Genomic DNA, 22,273 nt, shown 5'->3' on the forward strand with positions numbered 1-22,273 from the left:
GTGAAGGAGGAAAGTGAAAAAGTTGGCTTAAAGCTCAACATTCAGAAAACGAAGATCATCGCATCTGGTCCCATTACTTCATGGGAAATAGATGGGGAAACAGTGGAAACAGTGGCTGACTTTATTTTTTGGGGCTCCAAAATCACTGCAGATGGTGATTGCAGCCATGAAATTAAAAGACGCTTACTCCTTGGAAGAAAAGTTATGACCAACCTAGATAGCGTATTCAAAAGCAGAGATATTACTTTGCCAACAAAGGTCCGTCTAGTCAAGGCTATGATTTTTCCAGTGGTCATGTATGGATGTGAGAGTTGGACTGTGAAGAAAACTGAGCGCCGAAGAATTGATGCTTTTGAATTGTGGTGTTGTAGAAGACTCTTGAGAGTCCCTTGGACTGCAAGGAGATCCAACCAGTCCATTCTAAAAGAGATCAGTCCTGTGTGTACATTGGAAGGACTGATGCTAAAGCTGAAACTCCAATACTTTGGCCACCTCATGAGAAGAGTTGACTCATCGAAAAAGATCCTGATGCTGGGAGGGATTGGGGGCAGGAGGAGAAGGGGACAACAGACGATGAGATGGCTGGATGGCATCACTGACTCAATGGACATGAGTTTGAGTGAACTCCGGGAGCTGATGATGGACAAGGAGGCCTGGTGTGCTGCAGCTCATGGGGTCGCAAAGAGTTGGACACAACTGAGCGACTGAACTGAACACCTCCTGGGGCCTTGCGTGCAGGGTACAGGAATTTAGACTTTGTCCTAAGAGCAAAGGGGAGCCACGGAAGCTTTAAAAAACAAGAGTGACATAATCAGATTTCCATGTTAAAAAACTCTTTGACTTGTGTGGAGAAAGGATTGAGGAGCCAGACAGAAGACAGGAAAGCCAGGCAGGAGGCTGATACAGCCCCAGGCAGGAGAAGATGGGGAACTGAACTGGAGCTGGAGCTATGGAGGCAGAAGGAAGTGGGCTAGTTAGGGATTAATTAGGGATGAATGCAGTCAAGTCTACAAACTGGTCTCCCTACTTTTACCTTTGCCCCTGACAGTCTGTTCTCCATACAGCAGATAGAGTCATCCTGGTTAAAACATAAAAGCCCAGGTCATGCTACTCCTCTGGCTTCTCTTCTCAGAGTAAAAACCAAAGTCCTTCCTGAGGCTTACAAGGTCAACATGGGCAGGATTTCCACCCACCTCTCTCTGAGCTCATCTGCTTCTGTTAGCACCTCACTTGTACCACTCCAGACATGGCTTCTCTGTTCTTAGAACACACAAGCCTGTGTCTCCTCCATTCTGCCCCATTCAGGGCCTCTGTGTCCGCTGTACCTTCTGCCTGAAATGTAGTTTTCCCAGATGTACTCACAGAAGCTCCTCCACTCCTGATGTGAAGGGATCATTTATTCTCTACCGTGAATCCTATTTATTTCCTTTATGGCACTGCTTATAATCTGTGCTTTTAAAATGTGTTTACTCAGGGGACTTCCCTGGTGATTCAATGGTTAAGACTTGGCACTTCCACTGCAAGAGACTTGGATTTGATTCCCAGTTGGAGAACTGAGATTTTACATGCCATATGGTGCAGCCAAAAAAATAAGGAAAAAAATTTAAATATGTTTGTTCAAAATGTTTCCTATTACACAGCACAATGACTGGAACATAGTAGATTCTTACCAAATAGTTGAATGAATGAGTTGAGGTGGCCTTACCTCCTTTTCAGGGTTTAGGCAGTATGCCAGCAGAAACCAGGACAGCAAGGTGAGGAGGAAGGAGGTAAGAGGCAGGGAGGCCCAGGGTATGTGTGTGTGAGAGAGAGGGCAGGTGCTGGCCCCAGGGCTCCTGCACCTCTCCATGCCTGGGTGGAATCTGGGCTATGGAGAGAGGTATGGGCCAGGCTCTGACTGAGGAGACAACAGGTTGTGCCAGAAGCACCCGAAAGGAATGGAAGGGGTAGGATGGAGGAAGGGCATGTGGTTGGGAGCTACTACTGACTTTGCCTGGGGACGGGCTAGCCAATGCTCTACTCTGGGAGGAAAGAGTGGAGCTGCGCCGTCAAAAGTGATTAGCAGTTTCCTGAATGAAGAAGAAAGAGTAAAGGCATTTTGAGCTTGAGAAAATGTTTGAGGGTATGAAAAGGCAGGATTGCTCAGAGAATGGTGAACTGTCTTGTGTGGTTGCTGCTGCTGCTGCTAAGTCACTTCAGTCATGTCCGACTCTGTGCGACCCCATAGACGGCAGCCCACCAGGCTTCCCCGTCCCTGGGATTCTCCAGGCAAGAACACTGGAGTGGGTTGCCATTTCCTTCTCCAATGCATGAAAGTGAAAAGGGAAAGTGAAGTTGCTCAGTCGTGTCCAATCCTTAAGGACCCCTTGGACTGCAGCCTACCAGGCTCCTCCGTCCATGGGATTTTCCAGGCAGGAGTACTGGAGTGGGGGGCCATTGCCTTCTCCCATCCTGTGTAGCAGAGAAAGTAAAAACAGGCAGTTGGTCAGCAACCTGAAGTCTGAGAGGCCTTAACTGGTAGGCCAGTAATTGATCGGTCATGGGCTCCATCCTGAGGGCCCTAGTTCCATGCCCTTGGCCAGGGAAGGAGGTCCATGAAGCAAGAGAGTGAGAGAATCCTCCAGGAGTCCTGAAACAGACCCCAGAAATACTTAGGAGGCAGAACCCCAGACACAGTGATGGGTGGGATGGGATGGCTGGGGAGATGTCAAGGATGATGTCCAAGTCTCTGATTTGAAGGCTCCTGAGGTGAAGACCTGAAGAGGGGCAGTTTTGGGGATAATAATGAGAGGTCGGTCTGGCGGGGTTGGTGGGCTGGGCACTCTGAACTGCAGATCCTGGCTCTGTGTCTCTTCCTGGAGACTCAGCTGCTCTGTCTCAGGACTGGGACCCTGGGTCACAGAGATCCTGTTCCACAGGGACCCTGCCTGGTAGTTGGGGGAATGAACAGAGCCTGGGCCTCACAGGGAAGACTGGCAGCTCTGGATGCCACTCCCCTTGGCTCTTGTCCCCCTAGCCCTCACCAGGATGCCTACCTCAGCAAGGGCTGATCTGCTTGTGAAAAACAATGTACAGGTCCCGCTGCCCTTGTCTTTTGGAGTAAAAGGCTGACTCACAAGTTAATGATTGGGAAATGTGAAGCTGTAGAAACAAAGAATGGCTGTTGGGCTGGGGAACTGGTAACAATTAGACTATAAATCTGCCACACGGCAGAATCTCCAAAGGCCTAGCTCCCTGAAAGATACAGATACAGGCCTGACACACACTTCTAGGATTTTTACCAGGAAGCAGACCCCCACCAGATGAAAACCACTGACCCCAAGAACAGAGACCCTACATTGGTTGAAACCAGAAGGTTGATGATACTTGAAACTTCAACTTAATGTCAAGCCATCAGAGAACTATTCACGAGCTGATCACACCCTGCCCCTTGAACACTATTAAACACCTCACTACCTCCTCCAGGGTGGGTCACACAGTCTTGAGGGCATTCATCAGCCTTTGTCTAGCAAAGCAATAAAAGTTACTCTTCCCTACTTTATCCAGAACTCTGTTTCCAAATTTCCATTTGGCACTGGTGAACAGAGTTCTAGCAATAGTTGCTGCAGCCCTATTTGATCATGAGGGGCTGTTGGTACATAGGCAACTCAAGAACCCCTCAATTTGGTTGGGTAGGCCATGTGTGGGGTGGTGGTGACTGTGGGATTAAGGTGAGCAAGGGCAGCTTCTGGGAGTGAGGAGCCAGGTCTCTACAAGTTTGAGTCTGGGAGAGGTGTGGGGGGCCTGTGACAGGGGCTCCTGAGACTGATGACTTACCTGGCTGGGGATGCATGTCGGCCACTGCTCAGCCTGGTGCTGTTGGGACCTGGTCTGCAGATGAGACGGGTGGGGAGGGAACTGCAGACTCCTCACTGCCCCCACCCTACTGGGTGTGGCCCAAGGGGTGGTGGGGAGTTCACTTCTCAAGGGAACACTTGCCTACTGCCCTGGACTGTGCTCCTTGAGGGAGGGGCGGGGTATGTGGAAGGAGCCTTAGAAGGAATTCTTGAAAACAAAGTAAAGCAGGAACACAAAATCTATGAGAAGAAAATGGAAATGAAAATATACAAAAGTACTATACAGCACTCTGGGGATGGAAAAAAAAATTAGTCAACCTAAGAAAGAAATGAAAGATTTTATTTGAGTTAAACTGAGTTATCCCCAACAGACAGTCTGAGAGCACTATGAGGACCATTGAACAAGGAAAGGTGGGGAGGGCAGTATACATGTGATTTTCGTTAAGGGGCTACCAGCAATCCAGCTCACATCTCAGGAGAAGGTTTCTGCTAGTCATGAACAGCAGACATCTTAGTTAATGGTTTTAGTGCTTTTTCTTAGTATGGGAAGATGCAAGAATCCAAGTTCATAAAAATTTTCTCCTGAAATCTGAAGGCCTTTTCTGCCACTTTTTCCAAAACACAGAGTGCCTTGCCTCATCCTGATCTTCCCCTTCTTTTCAGGGTCTGTTTTAAGTCAGTGACTGCAGTGGCTACTGACTTCATTTTTATAGAATGGCAACATTTTTGATTTTACAATCCCTTTTGGTCTTAATTTCAACCAAGGTTTGAGGTGGGGGTACATTTCATGACCAATTTGTCTCAGGGCACTAGGAATGTTCATTCCCAGGTCAGTCGGAGATTTCACTGATGGGCCATTCAGTGTGCTATTACTGGACTAGGCCCTATTAACAGTAACCCAAAGCCTTTGGACCGCATATCTCACTAGCCTGTTTTGGTCCAGGAAGTTGTTTCCTCTTGTTGCTTATTCACGTATCTAGTTACACTAGCATTATCAGGAATCTTATGGAACTATATATTTGGTCAGTCATTTCAAGTTGCCTAATCATCATTGATTTTATCTGAGGCTCAGTCACACATTTGATAATGCAAGAAACAATAATCAGGTAAAATAAGCAGAATATAAGATATATATCTAGTAACTTAATAAGCTCCTAAGTTAAGTATTTAAGCTAAGAATGTCTATTAGGTTGTGGCACAGTATTTACCCAGGTGGTCTGACCAGTCTATTCTGCACTGGTCGCTATCTTTAAGGGAAATTATATATTGGCATTGCATATAAAGTTCCCCAAATATATTTGCACACACAAGGCAAGTGGTGGTGGGTCAGCATGAACCCTTAGAAGGTTGAGAAAGGAATGTTACTTTCTAAGGAATTACATGGCTGGTACCTGGAGAAAAACTGATCTTTATGGTTGAGCAGGCATTTCTACCAGTGTGGAGGTCTGTTTAACCACCTGGCAGCAGCACAATACACACTTGAGGGAAAGGAGGAGGCCAAAGGGCAGAGAAAGTTCTATATTTTACTTTTTTTTTTGGTCTTGCCTTAAGATCTGAATTTTTATTTCACCAACCTGAAAAAATGCAGAATAAGCAGAGATCACAGCTTTCTCTGGGAGGAAAGGACTGTAGCCAGTTCTTACCTGAGTCTGTAGATTCAGGGCAACCCCAGTTCAGAGAGGTTTGTTGTCTGTTTTTCCAGAACCTGATACTGAGTCTACATTGCTGGACAAATGGAAATGTACGAGAATAATCTTGGCATGTTTGTAAATGAAGAACAAGGAGGAGAGATTGGCACATTAACCTCTTTAAAAAGTAATAATTAAATCAATATGATACTGTCTCAATAACAAGAAAACAGTTCAGTGGAATAGAGTCCAGTAACAAAGATTCTTGCAAAAATATAAAAAGTTCTTATCTATCATTAAGCAGTTAAACCTCGGAAAAATGAGTGAAGGGTTTAGAGGAATTCTTGGAAGGAGAAGACCATTCTGTTTCCTCTTCACTCAGCACTCACTAGCAAACACAACAAATATTTGTTGAATGAATGCTCATCCCTGGTAATCAGAAGAAAGCGAAGTTGCTCAGTCGTGTCCGACTCTTTGCAACCCCATGGACAGTAGCCTGCACTAGGCTCCTCTGTCCATGGGATTTTCTAGGCAAGAGTACTGGAGTGGGTTGCCATTTCCTTCTCCAGGGAATCTTCCTGACCCAGGGATCCAACCCAGGTCTCCCGCATTGTAGACAGAGGCTTTACCATCTGAGCCACCAGGGTAATCAGAAAAATGCAAATTAAAGCAACTACATATCTCATTTTATTATCAGATTGGCAAAAATAAAAACAAAAACCTGGTAATACCCCGAGTTGGCAGGAGCATGAGGAAATGAGTACTGTCGTATGCTGATGGTGAGAGTGTGAACTGATAGCAGTCTTTTGTGGTTGGTTTGTGATAGTACAAAATTGAAAACAGCACAAACGTACACTACTCGGGGCTCACTAAATAAACAACGCTGCTTCCTGTCCTGAGTAACTTAACAAGAGGGCTAACCCACGTGACCCGGAGTCCAGGACGCGTCATCATCGTGTGTGAATAGCCAGGATTCATCAACTCTGCTACCACTCATATTTTTTAAAAGTGCGAGTCTGTACCGGACTGTGCAACGGAGCAGGGAAAGGCTCAGGGCCGCCCTACCACGCTGTCACCGCCGGGCCTCCGAGGAAGAGTGGCGTTTTCTCTCGACTTTGGAGGCGAGTGTTCTTTTCTAAAATCTTCCTCTCTCATACACACAAACGCACACGCTTATTCACTCACTCACTCCGCGCGCCCTCTGGTGGGCAGAGGGGCGGGGGAAGGAGAAGGAAAGGAACTAATACAGCGACGGGGCCGGGAGGTGGTGGCGCGGGGGTGGGGGGCAGACCCGGAAGAGAGAATGCTGAGCTGGCCGGGAGGCAGATACCGCCCGCAGCCAAACCGGTGATCTCCCGGCATATCCCCGCGGTGTAGTCCCTTCTGCGGCTGCTAGGGGCCGCCCGCGCTCCTGGTGGTGCCCACACGGGGCTTTTCCTGCCTGTGCTCGCTTTTAACATTCCTTTGCACACACAGTTCCTCACCCTGAAGAGCTCTTCCCTCCCTCATCCCTTAGTTCCCAGCTGACACCTTCCTTGACTCCATCCAGATCAAACCTTTTTGGAGTGATGTCCCCTTACTAAGCACCTCAGACCTCCCCTCCCTATTAATAGACTTGCGCCTATGATTCACCATCCACCCAGGCTGTGGCTTCCTTAAGGACAGGTATACTAAGGTGCTTAGTGACGTCCGACTCTTTGCTACCCCATGGACTGCAGCCCGCCAGCCTCCTCTGTCCATGGGATTCTCCAGGCAACTGTACTGGAGTGGGTTGCCATTTCCTTCTCCAGGGAATCTTTCCAACCCAGGGATCGAACCCACGTCTCCTGCATTGCAGGCAGATTCTCTACCATCTGAGCCAGACAGCACAGTATATATCTTGCTCACCGTTATACCTAGTGCCTGAGAAAATGCTTGGCATCTGAACCAGTGCAGCACTCTGGAGCCAGAGCCTGTGTTGGAAGGAGGCAGGCCAGGGCACCGATACAGCGCAGGCGGAGCGGAGGAAGTTTATTAGAGAGCCAGGGCGCAAACACATATTTACACGGACCGGGCGGGGACGTTAAAAGCAGCAGAGGCGGGGATGCGACGTTCTGGGAGCGGCTCAGACGAGTTCCACCTTGGCATTAGGGTACACCGCCACCACGTCGTAGCCCTCGGGAGGCTTGACGCGCGCCTTGGCGTGGCTCTCGCAGTAGAGCCGCTCGTCCAGAAAGAAGTAACCGCGCTGTTTGAGGTTCAGGCCGCAGTCGCTGCACATGAAGCACTCGGGGTGGTAGAGTTTGTCCCGCGCCTTGACGATAGTGCCCCTAGTGGGTGATCGGAGAGGACGGCGTCAGGGGCTGACAGCTCCGTAAAGCACGCCTTACTCAGGGCCTCCGACGGAGGACCCTGGGGGCAGGTGGGGAAGGCAGGGGAGGTACTCACACGATGCCGTGGCCGCAGCGCGTGCATTCGGGCAGCCCCTGCAGGCCACTCAGCGGAGCGCCTAGCTTGCTGGCCGTGGGCTTGAGGTTCCGAGGACCGCCAGGCCCGGGCCGTTCCCCTGAAAGACAGAGAGCGATTTGCAAGAGCCCATTGCGGAGGTCAGAAAAAGCGGGAAACTTCACTTCTGCGGAGTGCGGGGCTGCGCCCTACTTCCGGAGCCACCCGCACAGAGATTGGGGAGGGGGTTAGAAGGGCGTGAAAGGAGGAGCTGCGATACAAGTGGAGTGGTAATCAGAAAGCCCCGGTGCAGCGAGGGGTGTGAGGAGGCGCAGAGAACACGTGTTGTTGTTCAGTCGCTAAGTCAGGCGGGACACGTGGGAGGGGCTAATGGCTGGGAAGCAAGATGGTGGGTCGCGAAAGCCCGGATGGGACAGGTTCGGAGGGCGGAGTTTGCTACTTCAAGGAGTGGGAAGGCAGGTGGGGTAAAGAAAAGAGTCCTACCGCCCTCGCCCGCCTCCAGCATGCCCTGCAAATAGCGGAAGGAGCCTGACTGCTTGGGCTCCGCAGCTGCAGGCTCGGCTGGCTCCCGAAGCATCCTGTACACCTCTGAGCCCAGGTCGACTCCGCAGTCGCGACTTCTCGGAAGGCCTCTGGCTGGGTCAGTGCTGGACGAAAGAGATGCACGAAGGGACAGGGTTGCAGTATTAGCCTTACCCCTGCCAGTTCAGGGTTCTGGTGAGGTTTCATGAGTCAGAATGCAACCAGCTGAGACCCAAGGTTAAGGGTCAAGATGGGACCTGGTGTGAGATTTTGAGGGATCAGGAATTAAGATGGGAACTGGGTAGGGCATCAAAAGTCCTGCCTCTGTACTACCTGTGGGGTGGAGACACGTGCAGGGCACCCATCTGGGCCAGTAAAGTAGCCTCACTGTTGCTGCCATTGTGAGGGACTGGGAGGCGAGGTGACTGCCCGTAAGGAGATCCCAAGCCTGGCCTGCCGTCTTCTGGCCCAAGGCCGGTGGCTGAGGGCCGCCTGCTTGTCAGTGGACTGCCATCCTAGGAGAGAGAGAAAACGGAGGCACTGGGAGACCCTCTGTGGTACACCCACCTATGCCCAGCTACGCCAAGCCTTCTTGGGTGTTGGCTGGCTACTCTTGCTCAGGCATCTCTGGGCTATGGTGTCTAGTCAGGGAACAGGTCTGTGGAGGAAAGGCTGAGCCTTGGGCCTGGTTCAACCCCTGAAGAAATGAGAAATGCTTATGGAAAGTCAGACACAAAAGCCCTGAATCCTTGAGACTCAACCTTGGCTCATGAGCCCTGTGGTGGTTCTGACTCCCAGTGCCCATGTGGGTGGTGTTTGGGCAGGACCATCCCAAGAAGCCTTTTAAGGCCAGCGTGTCTGTTGCACAGTGTGTGGCTTCCTTGCGAAGGTGGTCCTGGTGCCAGGTATTTTTTACCTGTCAGAACCGCGCTGGGTACTAGATGGGCCCATGGCTGGGAATGCAAAACAGGAACTCCCGTTCTACAGCCAGGAAGGGTCATCGATCATTGTGTCCCAGGACCCTTCGGCAGGAGCAGGAGGTTTAAAGGTACCATTGTGGTACTTCCCTGGTGGTCCAGTGGCTAAGACTCTGGGGTCCCAATGCAGGGGGCCCAGATTTGATCCCTGGTCAGGGAACGTTACCCCACATACCACAACCAAGGGTTTGATTGCTACAACTAAAAATCCAGCAAGCAATGATAACAAAGCTCAAAGATCCCTCATGCTGCAGCTAAGACCCAGTGCAGCCAAATAAATAAATTTTTTTTTCTTTAAGAAAAGGTACCATTGTGAGGTCAGCCCCCTCTAGGCCTGTATTTTCACCCCCACTTCCTGCTTCCCAGGCAAAAAATGGGTGGCCTTCCATAGATAGAGCAGATGAGGGGCAGAAAGCAGGCCAGGGCTCAAAGCTCCCCATCCCACGACCCCACAGTCAGCCTGATGCCCATGACAGAGTCATCTAGGGGAGGGATGCCCTGAATATGCCTCCTCAACCCAAGAGAAGAGGGAAGTTTCTTTGCAGGTGCAGGTCTGAATGGGGACTGGGGACCTTTGTCCCTGCAGTGCTCAGGGCTGTGTTGCCTCTAGTTTGTAGGCACACAGGCCTGTCCTCAGCAGTATGACAACAGGCATGCACACTCTCACAATACCTTTACAGACATACCCATGAAGGAAGGCAACATACATGGATCAGCCAGTCCACCTACATACACCTAATCACACAGAGTTATGTGTACTTGGAGCCAGAGCTGGTCATGCTGGGGATGACCATGTCCCTATCCATTGACAGGGACACAGTTGGTGGCCAGAGCACCCTGACTTTAGGGTAGGGCCCAAGAGCCCAGGCTGTGAAGGTGTCCTCAGCCTCAGTCTGGGAGGAGACATATAAATTGTCCCTCCACTCTACAGTGTGAACAGGGCTGTCAGGTGGGAGAAGAGGTGGCCTACCACCGGGGGAAAGAGCAAGCCTAGGACTCGGGCAGCCTCCAGCTGGGGCACAGTTGAGCCTGCAGGGCTTTGCCCAAGCTGCTGCTTTCTACAGGCTCTGAGCTGGGCAGGAGCATGAGGAATGGGTGAACTAGCAGCTGAATGACTGGGTAGGGTTGGAGTCCCAGCTTCTCCCGCCCTAAAAGACAAAGGAGAGGGTCTCTTGCTGCCCAGGTGGGCCCCCATCAATGAGGCAACAGCAGCAGAAAAACCTTTACCCCACTGGGTCCAAGAAAAGCCCCTGAGAAACCTGAGCACTCTCCCACGTGTGTCTGCAGGGCAGGCAGGCCGGGGCTGGCTTGGCTTCTAATGGGGACCAGATGGGCCATGGACTGTGGGGGCAGGGCTGGGCCCCATACAAAGGAGGCTTCAACAGGATGCAGGGCTGGAAGGACCTAGAGGAAGAAGGCCCTCCACTTACCCCTGCCCAGCAGGGTGTGGGGGTTTACTGCAGGGTCATCAGAGCCCCTGCCCCTCCCATGGCCACCCATGCAGCAGCCTCTCAGCGGTTAAGACACACGTGATGACCTCAGTGTTGGTTTGAGTCCCAACTTTCTCACTCACTCACTGAGCCAGTTATATTACCTCTGTGAACCTGAGTTTCCTCACCTGTGAAAGGGGAGCACGATGGTTTCTATATCATAAGTTCCTGGTGGGTATAAAATGAGACCTTTGCATATAAAGCGCTGAGCGTAGTGCCTGGCATGCATCCATCATTGGATGAATGGCTTTCATGAGCATTCCTGAGCCCCAACTCCTGAACTTCCCCTTTCCATGATGTGCCCGTGTGCTGTCGGGGCCGGAGTCCCTGCCAGCTGCTGATTTAGTTGTTGAAGCCTCGATGTGTCACTCCACAGCATGGGGGTAACCATGGGCTTGCTCATCAGCTCCCACGTGCCTGTGGTCAGAATCTGGGACACCCAACTGGGACAGAGGTGAGCACTAAATCCATGTGAGCGGGTGGTACCTCCCAGAGGCTGAGCTTTGGCTCTCTGCTTGTCTGGAGAGGACAGGCTGAGTCCTGCACTGCCTGCTGCACCTGGCTTGCCTTAAACCATCACCTGGTTCTCAGCTCAAATGCCACCCTGTCTGGGAAACCTTTCCTGATCACCATCCTTCCTTCACTCTGGGCTGTGTTCCCATGTGAGGCCTGAGAGAAGTCTTCTATGACCCTATATGGAAGGAGGGCCTGAAACCCCAGTTGGTGAGTGCCAGGGTACCTTGTGCTGGTCTGAGGGCCAGCTGTGGTTTTCCCCTCCTGTGATGGCTCCAGCTGGGCCCACCCCCGTCCCCCCTGCAGGCAGAGGGTGGGAGCAGTCTGGGGACAATGGGCCCTGTGTCTGTGTTACTGAGGACACGACAGGGCAGGGGCTGGGTGGGGATGTTTCTGTCGCCACCCACAGAGCTCATGACCTTTTAAGTACAAAATGGGGGCAGCAGCTAAGGGGGTGCCCTGCTGCTCCTGGAAAATCCCTCTGCTTCCAGCCTGAGCCAACAGCAGCCTGGCCCTTGAGGAGGTCAGTGAGGGGAAGTGTGGGGGCAGGGGCAACTGCCCTCCAGACCCCAGCCCCCCTGGCCCAGAGCCTCTCCCTGAGGACTCAGCAGACCTGAGCTTCACATTGCAAAGCCTGACACTTACACGTGAGTGCCGGGCTCACACATGAGCTGGGGGCCTGCACCACGCTGTCCCCATTGTTCAGCCCCACATCAGGCCTGGCTGACTTGTCTGTGTCTCCCACCTCTTGTCCCCATGGGTCCATGGGACTACCAGGTGCAAGCTCCTGAGACGCGGGTGTGGCCACAGATCTCTGCAAGAACAGCTGAGGTCCGGGGCAGAGGAAACTGAGAGCCCTCAGCCCTCCCCTTTGCCCCCAGCCACCCCTGGGACTTTTCTCTGAACCTCTGGTGCACAATCTCACCTCTGAGCCTCTGTATGTGCTTCACTTGTATGTGGCACACTTCTCTCCAAGCCCTTTTGCTTGCCTTATTCTTCCCAGACCCTCAGGTCATGGCTTGGATATGCCCTCCTCCAGTCCTCTCTGATCCCTTGATTGAGTTTTATACCTCTCTGGACTCCTTCGACCCCTGGCTTCTGCCATCCCGGAACTGCTAGGTGCTTCTCCCCTTCCAGAATGGGCACTTCCTGTATATGGTATATATCTCGCCTCAGGGATGCCAGTAAAAGCAAGATTGGGAACAAACATCAGAGAAAGATGGGGACTGGGATAGATGGTGAGGGCGAGGCCACACCCTTCCCTCTGGTACATACAGCAAAGCCGCCATGGAGAGACAGATAGTCCCACATGCTAGGTCCCAAGTTCTGGATCCATCACAGACCAGTCGAGTCTCCACCTTGTTTAAACTCTGTGGCCCCAGCGATGTCAAGTCCACTCTGGATACCTCAGCCTTGCCACCTGGGCTACTCCTCAGGCCCATGGCAAAATGAGGCCCTAAAGCAGCCTGGCCCCACCTTACACTCCTTGAGGACAGCACCATAGCTGTGACTCTCGTCATACACAGAAAGGTAACTGAGCAGACAGGCCTGCAGCATGAGGTCTGCTAGCTGCAACTGCAGAATGGCCAGGAGAAAACTTCAGTCTTGGATAGGCAGGGCAGTGCCTTATATTCTAAGGTTGGCTCTGGCCAGGTAGGTGCCCAAGGTTAGGATGAGACAGAAGAGTACCCCATAGCCTGTGGTCACTCCACAGCCTGTGGTTGTCCCCCACCCTGCCCCCAAGCCTGGTGACTTCCTCCTGATCTGGCGTCACTGGGCAACAGAGTGAAACCCAGCTGGGTAGGTGGTAGCCCTGAGTCAAAGCCTGGCCCAGTCTCTGCCCATCACGGGCACTATTGTCTCAGAATCCAGGACTGCCTGGGGTACCGGCAGAGCCCACTGCAGATACTCATCACCTGGGGAGCACCTGAAGGGGCATTGACAGGGCTCAGAGAAGCCTTCTGCTTCAGTCTCTGGCGTGGGCACCTGAGAACTACGGTGAGGACATCCGCAGTTACACCTGTGGGTGAGGCCCAGCCTCTCTGCCCCGGGCTTGCTCTGAGCCAGGCCAGGCCAGGTCAAGTGGTATATGTACAAACCTGGGCCTCGGAGTCGATGTGGATCCTGTGTGCCTGAGCCTTGTTGTCCTCTGGGGTACTGGGCCAGCTCCTGCCTTCAGGCCTGTGGCAGAAATTAGGATGGTCACAAATCTCTGCTTATTAGCCCACCATGCCTGGGACGCGGACCAAGAAGGGTTGGGGTTTGGGCCCAGGGCCACCCTGCACCAGGCTTGTTACTCTGCATGGATAAGGATACCACCCCAGCACTTTCCCCTGCACCAGAATGGCAGCCGTTATGGCAAGGAGACACAGCTCAGGATTCTGGGGTAGGCTGTGTGTCCCTTCTCCACCAGCTGCTCCTTCCCACTCTGGTCTGGTTCCTAGGAGGGAAGCCCTGCAGCTTCCCCACTTTTCCACCCTCTCTGTCGCTTACGGAAGCTCCACACAAAGAGGGCCAAGCTCACGGCGGGGTGGGGCAAGCCAGGCCTCACACACTGATCAGCTGGGAGCCCACCGCTCATTCTCTTCCATCCACAGCTCTGCCCAGGCCTGCGGGTCAGGCACCCGGGGACTGTGGGGGGAGGTGAGATGGAGGCTCTGTGGGGTGCACCTCCCCTCCTGTAGCCGCCAGCAGAGTCATCACCAATGTCTGCCCAGCCCAGATGGGAAACAGGCCATTAGGAAATTCCTGCTTCGCCATAGAAACCAAAAGCCAAACACCACTCAGGAGGGAGAAAAACATCATAAACCTGCCATCAGTGGGGCAGGCGGGGCCGAGAGGCTACAAGCCTGGGGCCCAGTCCTGTCACCAACTAGTCCTGTGAGAAGGCAGGCCAGGAGGGTGTGTGGACCCTGGACTGGCAGGTGAATGTGAGTGAGGCTGGTTACATCGAAGGGGAATAATGTCCCAACTCCACCCCACAGGGCCTCCTGGGACTTCTCAGGGGTCTCACCACTGGGCTAGCAGCTCAACCCTGCCCCTCTCCCTCCACTCAGAAGAGGATTTTAACGATCTGACCACACCTGTAGTCCACAGTCCCTCTGCTCTTGCCCACCACTGCCCATTCCTTGGTCCCCTGCAGGCTACCTCTCTCCTCCACAGCTTTTCAGAGGCCTGTGGCATCAAGGCTGTGCTGTCCCACCCCCACTGGCATCTGGCTCCAGCACCCTCAGCCATGCTCCCGTTACTGCCCTAGCTCACAGCTCTAACTATGGCCTGGACATACTCAGAACTCTGCCGGGATAAACCTAGGACATCTCGTGTGGCTCTTTGGCCTTATACTTCCTTGAAGTCCTGCCCAGAAGAGAGGTACAAACTTGAGGTCTAAGGATCAGAGGGTACAAAGTACCCAGAGCCAAGAGAGTAGCCCAAGGCATCAGATTGGAATGAAAGGCTTATTTGTATGTCAAATTCCACCCCCAGATCTCCATACTTTAGGCTGGGCAGGTAGCTCTATCTACCATCTTTAAGTCCCCCAAAGGGTGGGCTGTGCAAATCCATCTTGTGTCACATGTAATAGGTGACAGGGATCTGACCAGAGGCCCTGGGGTTGGAGCTGATGCCAGGAAGGTCCTGAACCTACAGAACGTACCCAGACACTGTGGGTTAGCTTGGACTGCTGGATATCTGACTGAGTTCCAGACAAAGTAAGCATAGCAGGGAAGTTGGGCCTTTACTTTACTTTTCATCCTGTGATGAACTGAAATTAGTCTGTGGAGGATTAGAGCTCTCTGTACACAAGAGAGTAGGTAGGGAGGATGGCCTGGGCAGAGCTCCACACAGAAGCTCCCTCCAGCCAGTTCGCCAGGCCCATGTCAGGGCCTCAGGCATAAGTGCTGGCACAACAGGCAGGACAGAGCAGGATCAGGGGCCTTGTAGGTGAGAAAGTCCCCAGGACAAGAGATGCTGGCCCGGAAAGTCAAGGTGGTCCTTGTCTTGATCCCCCAGAATCTGCATGCGTGAGAATTAGGGATAGGGGGCTGCGGGAAAGGACCCCAGCTTTTCATCCTGACTGAGCAGACCTTGTATGTCATGATCACTCAATCCCAGATCCTCCGTTTGAAGTTGAGGAAGCTAAGGGCTCTGATACTAAGTCACCAGCTGGAGAATAGAACAGTTCTCAAGTGCAGAGCTGGGGCTGGAGCCCAGAATCTGTGATAGGAGAGAATGTGCTCTCCCTGGCTCCATGTCCAGCAGCATCTAGGAGCTGAAACACCCAGAGTGGAACAGGTCAGGGGACCCCTGGCTCCATCCATGCCTGGCTCGGAACAAATGACCAGGGAAGGAAGGAAGGAAGGGGGACCTCCACCCTGCCCCCATCCTGCCACCCTCCCCTGACATTATTCCCTCTGTGGACCTCCTGAATCAGGCCCCCTGTGAGCCTTCCCTGCCCCTCACCCCACTACTACCAGGGCTTCCTTTATACAGCCAAGCAGAGTCAAGGCCAGAGGTGAGTCAGGGCCCAGGAACCCAGCCAAGTTGGGTGGCTCGTGGGCAGAGCAGTGCTGATGTTTCCCCCAGCCAGCCTGTACCCCTGTCTCAGAGAGGGTGATGAATGTGATCGTGCTTTATGGAGAAGGAAATGCAGGCTCATGGAGGTCATCTCGTGTACCTAAGAGCCCTCAGAGTCTGGAAGAGGGCCAGCTCTGCTGAACTCCTGGGCCAGGGCCTCCTCACTGCGAGCCAGGTGGAGTGTACCAGGCCCTGGACTTGCAGTTGGACCCACTCAGCCCGGAGAAGAGTCAGAGGTCCTGACTTCAGCCCAGAGCAGAGCCAGACTCAAATGGGGCTACTTCAGAAGCCTTCCCACCATGTTTAACGGCTCTGAGCCAATGGATTACCCTCTGCCCCACCGGCTCTAAGGCCTGGTTGGCCACGTTGTGGTTTGGGGAGGATTCGCCTACATACATCCACAGGGGGTCGTGGAAAGTCCCTGTTAACAAGGAACGTGGCAGAGCTGAGTAATTACGTCTGACTTCTCTGGATCCAGGGAAGACAGGGGGAGGGAGATCCCGCTGAGGCAGGACCCAGCCAACTGCCATCAGCCTCAGCAAGGCTTGACAGGTCAGCAGTCAAGCAGAGGGAGTGGCGTCTTTGGTGAGAGTGAGAGAGCCCTGAGGTCAGTCAGATCGTGCTTCCCCATTGTTCCACTGTGTGACTTGAAGCACCCTCCAAACTTTCTGAATCTCAGTTGTCTCACATGTAAAGTGGAGCCTATATTAGATTTTACTGTATCAAATCAGTTTGATGGTTAAACAAGGTGTTGGTCGATAAAATTTTTTGAACTGCTCATCAAGCTGGTCACTCATGGGTGGGGAAAGGACAGATATCAACACCACAGACACCTCCAGTGTGAGGCTACCCCAGGTCTTATTTCAGCCCTGATTTGGGGTTGTCTACTCCCTGCCATAAGACCCCAACATAGTTCCAGCAATAGATTAAATGGGGGCTTCCTCCTTTCTTAAGCCACCCACATCTCTAAACAGTGCCTGCAACCCCCTGTGAGAGCGCTGCTCCTCAGGCCTGGGGTGCCAGGGAACAGAAGCAGAAAGGCTGTGTGAGGCCCTGCTCACCCAGGGTGCTGGTGACCCAGAATGCACCCTCCCCTAACTCACCCCCACTGTTCTGGCTCAGTCTGCCCTGTGCGTACCTGCTCACGGACAGTGTGAGGTGGTCACGGCAGCCCTTGATGCGGTTCTGGGCTTCCAGGTGTGTCATGAGCTCTGTACTCTCACCATTGATGGCCTGGATCAGGTCTCCAGGGCACAGGGCAGCCAGGGCAGCCTTGCTACCAGCATGGACCTGTGGATGGACAAGCCAGATGGCTGGGCATTGGTCATTACATGGCCTTGCTGCAGGCTCTGCTGCAGACCCCTGCCAACCCCAGAACCATGCCAGTATGGCCCTTCTGCCAGTGTGACCTGTGGGTGGGCATACCATAAGACTGACTGAGTTCCCACATGGCCTGGCTGGAGCCTCTGCGCTAAAGGCCCCAACTCCAGCTCATGGAGGTCTGGTAGGATATGATGGCATAAGACAGGAGACTCCTCTGGGCTGGAACAAGTACGATGTCACTCTTGCAGCCTGCATATATGCCCATGGACATGCAGGGGACACGCAGGGATATGTGCCCTCAAATAGATAGTTAATACAAAACATGGACACATAGCCTACATTGCCTCATCCAGCCAGACTACATAGTAAGTCCCTTGACCTGACACTCAAACCCTTAGTGACCTTGTTTCTTCTCATCCCCATCCCTCCATATTTACCTCCACCTACCCACACCCTATCCAGACCACGTGAATTACTCACAGGCAGCAGAGAGCTCTCTCTTAGCGCCACACTTCTGCAGGTGCTGTTACCTCTACCCGGAACACACTCCTCTGAGCCCCTAAACCCTAGTTACCGCGTCATCCTTCAGGTCTTAGGCTCTCCACAGAGGCATTTCCCCTTGGAGCCTCTCATCTGGGGCCCCACTGTACCCTGTGTGTCCCCTTTACCACTTAGCTCCCCTAACAGTGTTAGCACCTCATTCTGTGTTGTCACCTCCCCAGGCAAGTTGGGGGCCATCTACTTCCAGCTGCCAACCTGCATTCCTGGATCACAGCTCCCTTTCCTCTGGAGGACAGGCACTGAGGCCACCCTGGTGCCACTGTGGACCCCAGAGGGTCAGCAGCGTCCACACTGGAGCCTCCTTCAATGCTGATCCCTTGACATGAGTCACATGAGGCTGGGGATAGACTCATGGGATGCCTGAGTAAGCAGCCTGGGGGGAATTCAGGCAATAGGACGTCCTTTACCTTGTTTCTGGTCCCTGCACAGCCTATGGAGAGAGATTTTAGGAACCCTCATTCTTCCCAGCCTCTTTGCTAGTGTCAAGCTATGGCTCAAGAGCTGTCAGTGACGCTGTTCCTATGGGGCGGGAGCTCCTGGAAGCCTGGCCAGGCTCCGCTTAGCCAGTTCTCTGTAGTGAGTAGACAAAGCTGAGGTGCTGGCAGCTCCTTGGCTGGAGTTCTGGTGTGGGCACTGCCAAGCTGACCTGCCCTGAAATAGGCTGCCCCAAGGAATATTCTTCTAGAGCATGATACCCTCAGCCACCATTAATATTCCCTTGTTGGACACTGGCACCAAGAGAAGTCTGTCTTCCCAGAGGAGGCACCTGCTTGGCACCATCCCACCCTCCCCCGTCAAGGCCCTGCCAGGCCCCTCTCCTTCATGGATACCTGCTCTGTGGCATGGCCTGGGCTCAGTGCTTTAGCCATAACTAGCTCATGGCAACCTCTCAACCACCTAATGAGACAGAGGCTGTTCTCATCCTTATTTACAGATGAAGAAAGAGGTTTGGGGTATGGGGTACTTTGCCCCATTCCCCATTTTGGAGAGGAGTCTTCTTCCTCAGGGGGTGGCTAGTGGCAGGATGACTCAGCCAGTACAAGGGGTGCATTCAGGCCCCTGTGGGTGGAGGAAGTTCTCGAAAGCAGGGGTGGCTGGGGCTCTGCCAGCGCTGCTAGCTCGGGAGTTCTGGTCAGAGAGGGCGCAAGGCCAGGAAACCGTGACTCTCCCAATTGCCTTTACATGCATTGTTTCACTAGTCCTCAAGGCAAGCCTATTTCCTAGATGAGGAAACCAAAGCCCAGAGAAGCGCGGGACACTCAGCTGATAACCGGCATAGTTAGGATTTCAACCCAGGCCAACCGATTCCAAATCCTTTGCTCTTAACCACAGCGTGCATTTCTACAAAACAGAGAGGTGTTCTGAGTAGAAGGATCAGCAAGTATAATGGCTCATCTTGGAGTGAGAGTAAACGCAGGCTTCTGTGGCCAAAATATCATTGGTGAGCAGAGAATGGAAGAGACGAAATCAGAAAAAACACAGGAACCAGACCTGCGGGCCTTGTAGGCCCAGGAGAGAAGCTGGCATCTCTCCCGGGCAGTTGGGGAAAAGGGAGGATTCTAAACAGGGAAATCACAGGACAGAGTTGAATGCAGGCCGATTTTTCTGGATGCTGAATGCAGGATAGACAGATAAAGGGAAGAGACAGAGGAGCAGGGAGGTCAACTGGGAGACTGGGGCATGAACCAGCGGCCTCACCTATAGCAGCTACTTTTCAAGCCCCTGTGTCACTCTACATGGTCTAGAGGCAAAAAGCCCCTCCAGGGAGTTGGGCATACAGTTGGTGGTATTTGTTTGGGGCATCTAGGGACCTGGTAGTAGCAACACCCATTAGGATGCCAAGGCAGCAGTCACTATAGTTTGCAAGGAAGGAGCCCTGGACAGTGTTTTTTCTTGGGGGGGCTCCCCGAGGCTTTGTGGGCTGAGGTTGCATAGTCCCGGCTCTGCCAGACAGCCAGCCTCCTCTCTGTCTGAGTGTGGCTGCCTCCATTGGGTGGGGGAAGCCCCATGAGCATGGGAGGGGTTGGGTTTTGAACCCCCCTGGTGAGGACACTCCCACATATCATCAGTGTCTGTAGAATTACCCTTGAGGTACCTGCTGGGCAAGCCGTGGCCTGTGCCTCCTCAGTCCTGTAAATCTCCCCAGATCCCACCCAAATCCAGGCTTAGCCATCCTGGCTCCTCAGGCCTGAGCTGCTGCTGTGTGACTTTGGGGGACAAAGAAGGGGTTCTTCCCGGCAAACTCTTTTCAGCCTGTCTGCCTGCCAGCGGCCTGCATCCTGATCGGCTCCAAACAAGGCCGCTGCTGCTGCCGCTGTGACGTGTGGAGGCCTTTCCTCAGCGGGCAGGCAGCCGCGTGGGCAACAGATGTCTCTGCTCCCTGCCGCCTGCGGCCGTCAGCCACTGCCGCTGAGCCTGTCAGCGGCCTCACACCCAGGGTGCCTGGCCGGCTGGCCTGCCTAGCGCCCCCACGAGCCTGCCTCGGTGGGTGGACACACAGCATGACGTTCACAGGCAGACACAGATGTGTTCCCGCCCCCTCACACACACACACACCCACACCCCGCAGGGCTCTCTCAGGAAAGTGGGAGATGAAAGGCTCCCGGATGCGCTGAAGGCCCACCTCACTCAGGCCCAGAGACCTAGTGGCCGTGGGGTGAGGGCAGATGTAGGAATCCTCCCAGGACAGCTGGGCCTGCCTGTCACCCTGGCCCCCAGAAACAGTATTCCATGATGCCATGCTCCACCAGGTGCCCAACCCCTCCCAAGAACTAGAAAGACATCTCGGAAAGCCCAGCCAGCTTGGTCCAGCCCCCAAGTGGCGGAAGGGTGGGGGAAGGTGTTCTCAGTTCCCGTGACACAGGGTCTCGAAGGCCAAAGTAGCCTGTGTGGGGTCAGGGGATGGCCCCAGGTCCCTGCCTTTCTTCCCTTCGTACTGGGAGCCTCCAAGGGCAGGGTTCTGTCTTCTTGGTCCCCTACACTGGGACTCCAAGGGCAGAGTCTGGGTCTCCTCTTCTGGCCCTTCAAATACAGGACCCCAAGGCTGGGCCAGAATCCCGTCTTTCCCAGTTTGGGTGCCCCCTAACAGGGCCCGAGTCCTCCCCTCTGCTCCCCTGTTCCCCTTGGATTACCCACCACCCAGGGCTGTGCCCCCTCCTCTTCCTCCGCTGTCCTAAGCCTGGGGCAGTGCATGGCCATGGAAACTTGAGGAACTGGGCTGAGGTTATCCTGACCCCTGGCCTTGTGAGTCTTGTGGGGAAGGGGTCTCACAACTGCACAGACAGGCTTCCCCTTCCCCTGGAAGCCAAAAATTCCTGGTCACTTCCCCTTAGGACAACTGAGGTCATGAATGAGAGACTGACCAAAACCAGAGAGGGGAACTGGCTGGATCTTTCTTTCTTCAGTTTCAGAGAGAACCCCAGACCTCTCTGGGGTCACACAGCTCTGCTGGCAGGGACCCTTGATAGGGAAGGGGGTCTCTCAGTCATTTTGCCCCAAATCTTCAGGAGGGGTTCAAATGTAAGCAGCATTTCTGGGCCTCTGTTGACCAGTCCCGATCCCTGGCCTATGACTTTGGTCCCTCCATGGCCTGCGGTTGAGTCCCCCTAAATGAGGCCAGCAGGGAGGCTGCTTTGTGAACTCTTTGGAGGGGTCCTCCGAGGGACAGGGCAGGCAGGCCCAGGGAGAGGGGGAGGAGGTTGGGGCGGTGCTGCCCAGCCTGGAAGCCGCCTCTACAGCCTGTGTGTCACCGAGGCCAACGCTTGGCCTCCGAGCCTCCAGGACGTCGGGGATCCGGGTCCCGAGTGGACCTCAAGGGCTGGGTCTCAAGATTCAAGACCACCCCGCCGCCCTGTGGTCGCTGGACTCACCCGCGAGATGGTGAGGGGTACGCTGAAGTCCCGGCCGCCCACCAGGCGGAAGCCCCAGGGTGAAGGGCCGCGCAGGGTCACCGAGTGGGGCATCGCGAGCCGGAGCCGCAGCCGGAGCTTGAGCCGGACACTGAGGAGCCGCCGCCGTCCCCGCCGCCGCCTGGACGCCGCGCCCCGCCCCCGGCCCGCCCGCCCCCTCACCCCCCCTCCTCCCGGCCCCCGCCCCCGCTCCCTGCGCGCCGGGATTGGCCCCGCGGCTGACCCGACCCTCCCACTTCGGGGGGCTCTGAGGACCCGCCCCTCAGCCCCGACCGCCTGCAGCCCGGCACCCCGACCAGGTTCTCAAGACCCCGGACCCTGAAGGCTCCAACGTCCGAGATCCTGCCCGAGCCTCAGCTCTGCGGCTGCGGAAGCTCAAGCCGGGTCCTTTGAAGTTGCTTCTGAGGGGCGGCGCCCCAGCCCGGGGAAAGATGCGGGGCAGGGGCTGCCCAGATGGGGGATGGGGCCTCGCCCTGCTTCGAACCTCCTCAGGGTCCT

General features: G+C 54.1%; 1 protein-coding gene across 2 annotated transcripts; it reads right to left on the reverse strand.

Annotated features, from left to right (window-relative positions):
- Window positions 1-7,448: 7,448 nt before the first annotated feature.
- On the reverse strand, window positions 7,449-21,905 carry PDLIM4 (PDZ and LIM domain 4). Of its 2 annotated transcripts, XM_005888373.3 has the most exons (7): window positions 21,737-21,905; window positions 17,122-17,273; window positions 13,511-13,592; window positions 8,765-8,946; window positions 8,393-8,556; window positions 7,892-8,009; window positions 7,449-7,773 (listed from the first exon to the last, which is right to left on the reverse strand). In XM_005888373.3, the coding sequence occupies exons 1-7, from the start codon at window positions 21,827-21,829 to the stop codon at window positions 7,569-7,571; spliced, it is 996 nt and encodes a 331-aa protein (XP_005888435.2). In that variant the 5' UTR covers window positions 21,830-21,905; the 3' UTR covers window positions 7,449-7,568. The 2 variants fall into 2 exon arrangements, with proteins under 2 accessions (XP_005888435.2, XP_070230117.1); XM_070374016.1 differs by lacking the exon at window positions 7,892-8,009 and having other exon boundaries at window positions 7,559-7,773.
- Between the last annotated feature and the right edge of the window lie 368 nt (window positions 21,906-22,273).

The sequence above is a fragment of the Bos mutus genome, chromosome 7, assembly GCF_027580195.1.
Source record: "Bos mutus isolate GX-2022 chromosome 7, NWIPB_WYAK_1.1, whole genome shotgun sequence".
Lineage (NCBI taxonomy): Eukaryota > Metazoa > Chordata > Mammalia > Artiodactyla > Bovidae > Bos > Bos mutus.

Coding starts and splice junctions, on each gene's coding strand:
- PDLIM4 (XM_005888373.3), bottom strand. CDS start 21,829: ATGCCCCACTCGGTGACCCTGCGCGGCCCTTCACCCTGGGGCTTCCGC. Junction 13,593..17,121: donor CTCACACTGTCCGTGAGCAG/GTACGCACAGGG, acceptor TTTCTGCCACAG/GCCTGAAGGCAGGAGCTGGC. Junction 8,557..8,764: donor CACGTGTCTCCACCCCACAG/GTAGTACAGAGG, acceptor TCTTTCGTCCAG/CACTGACCCAGCCAGAGGCC.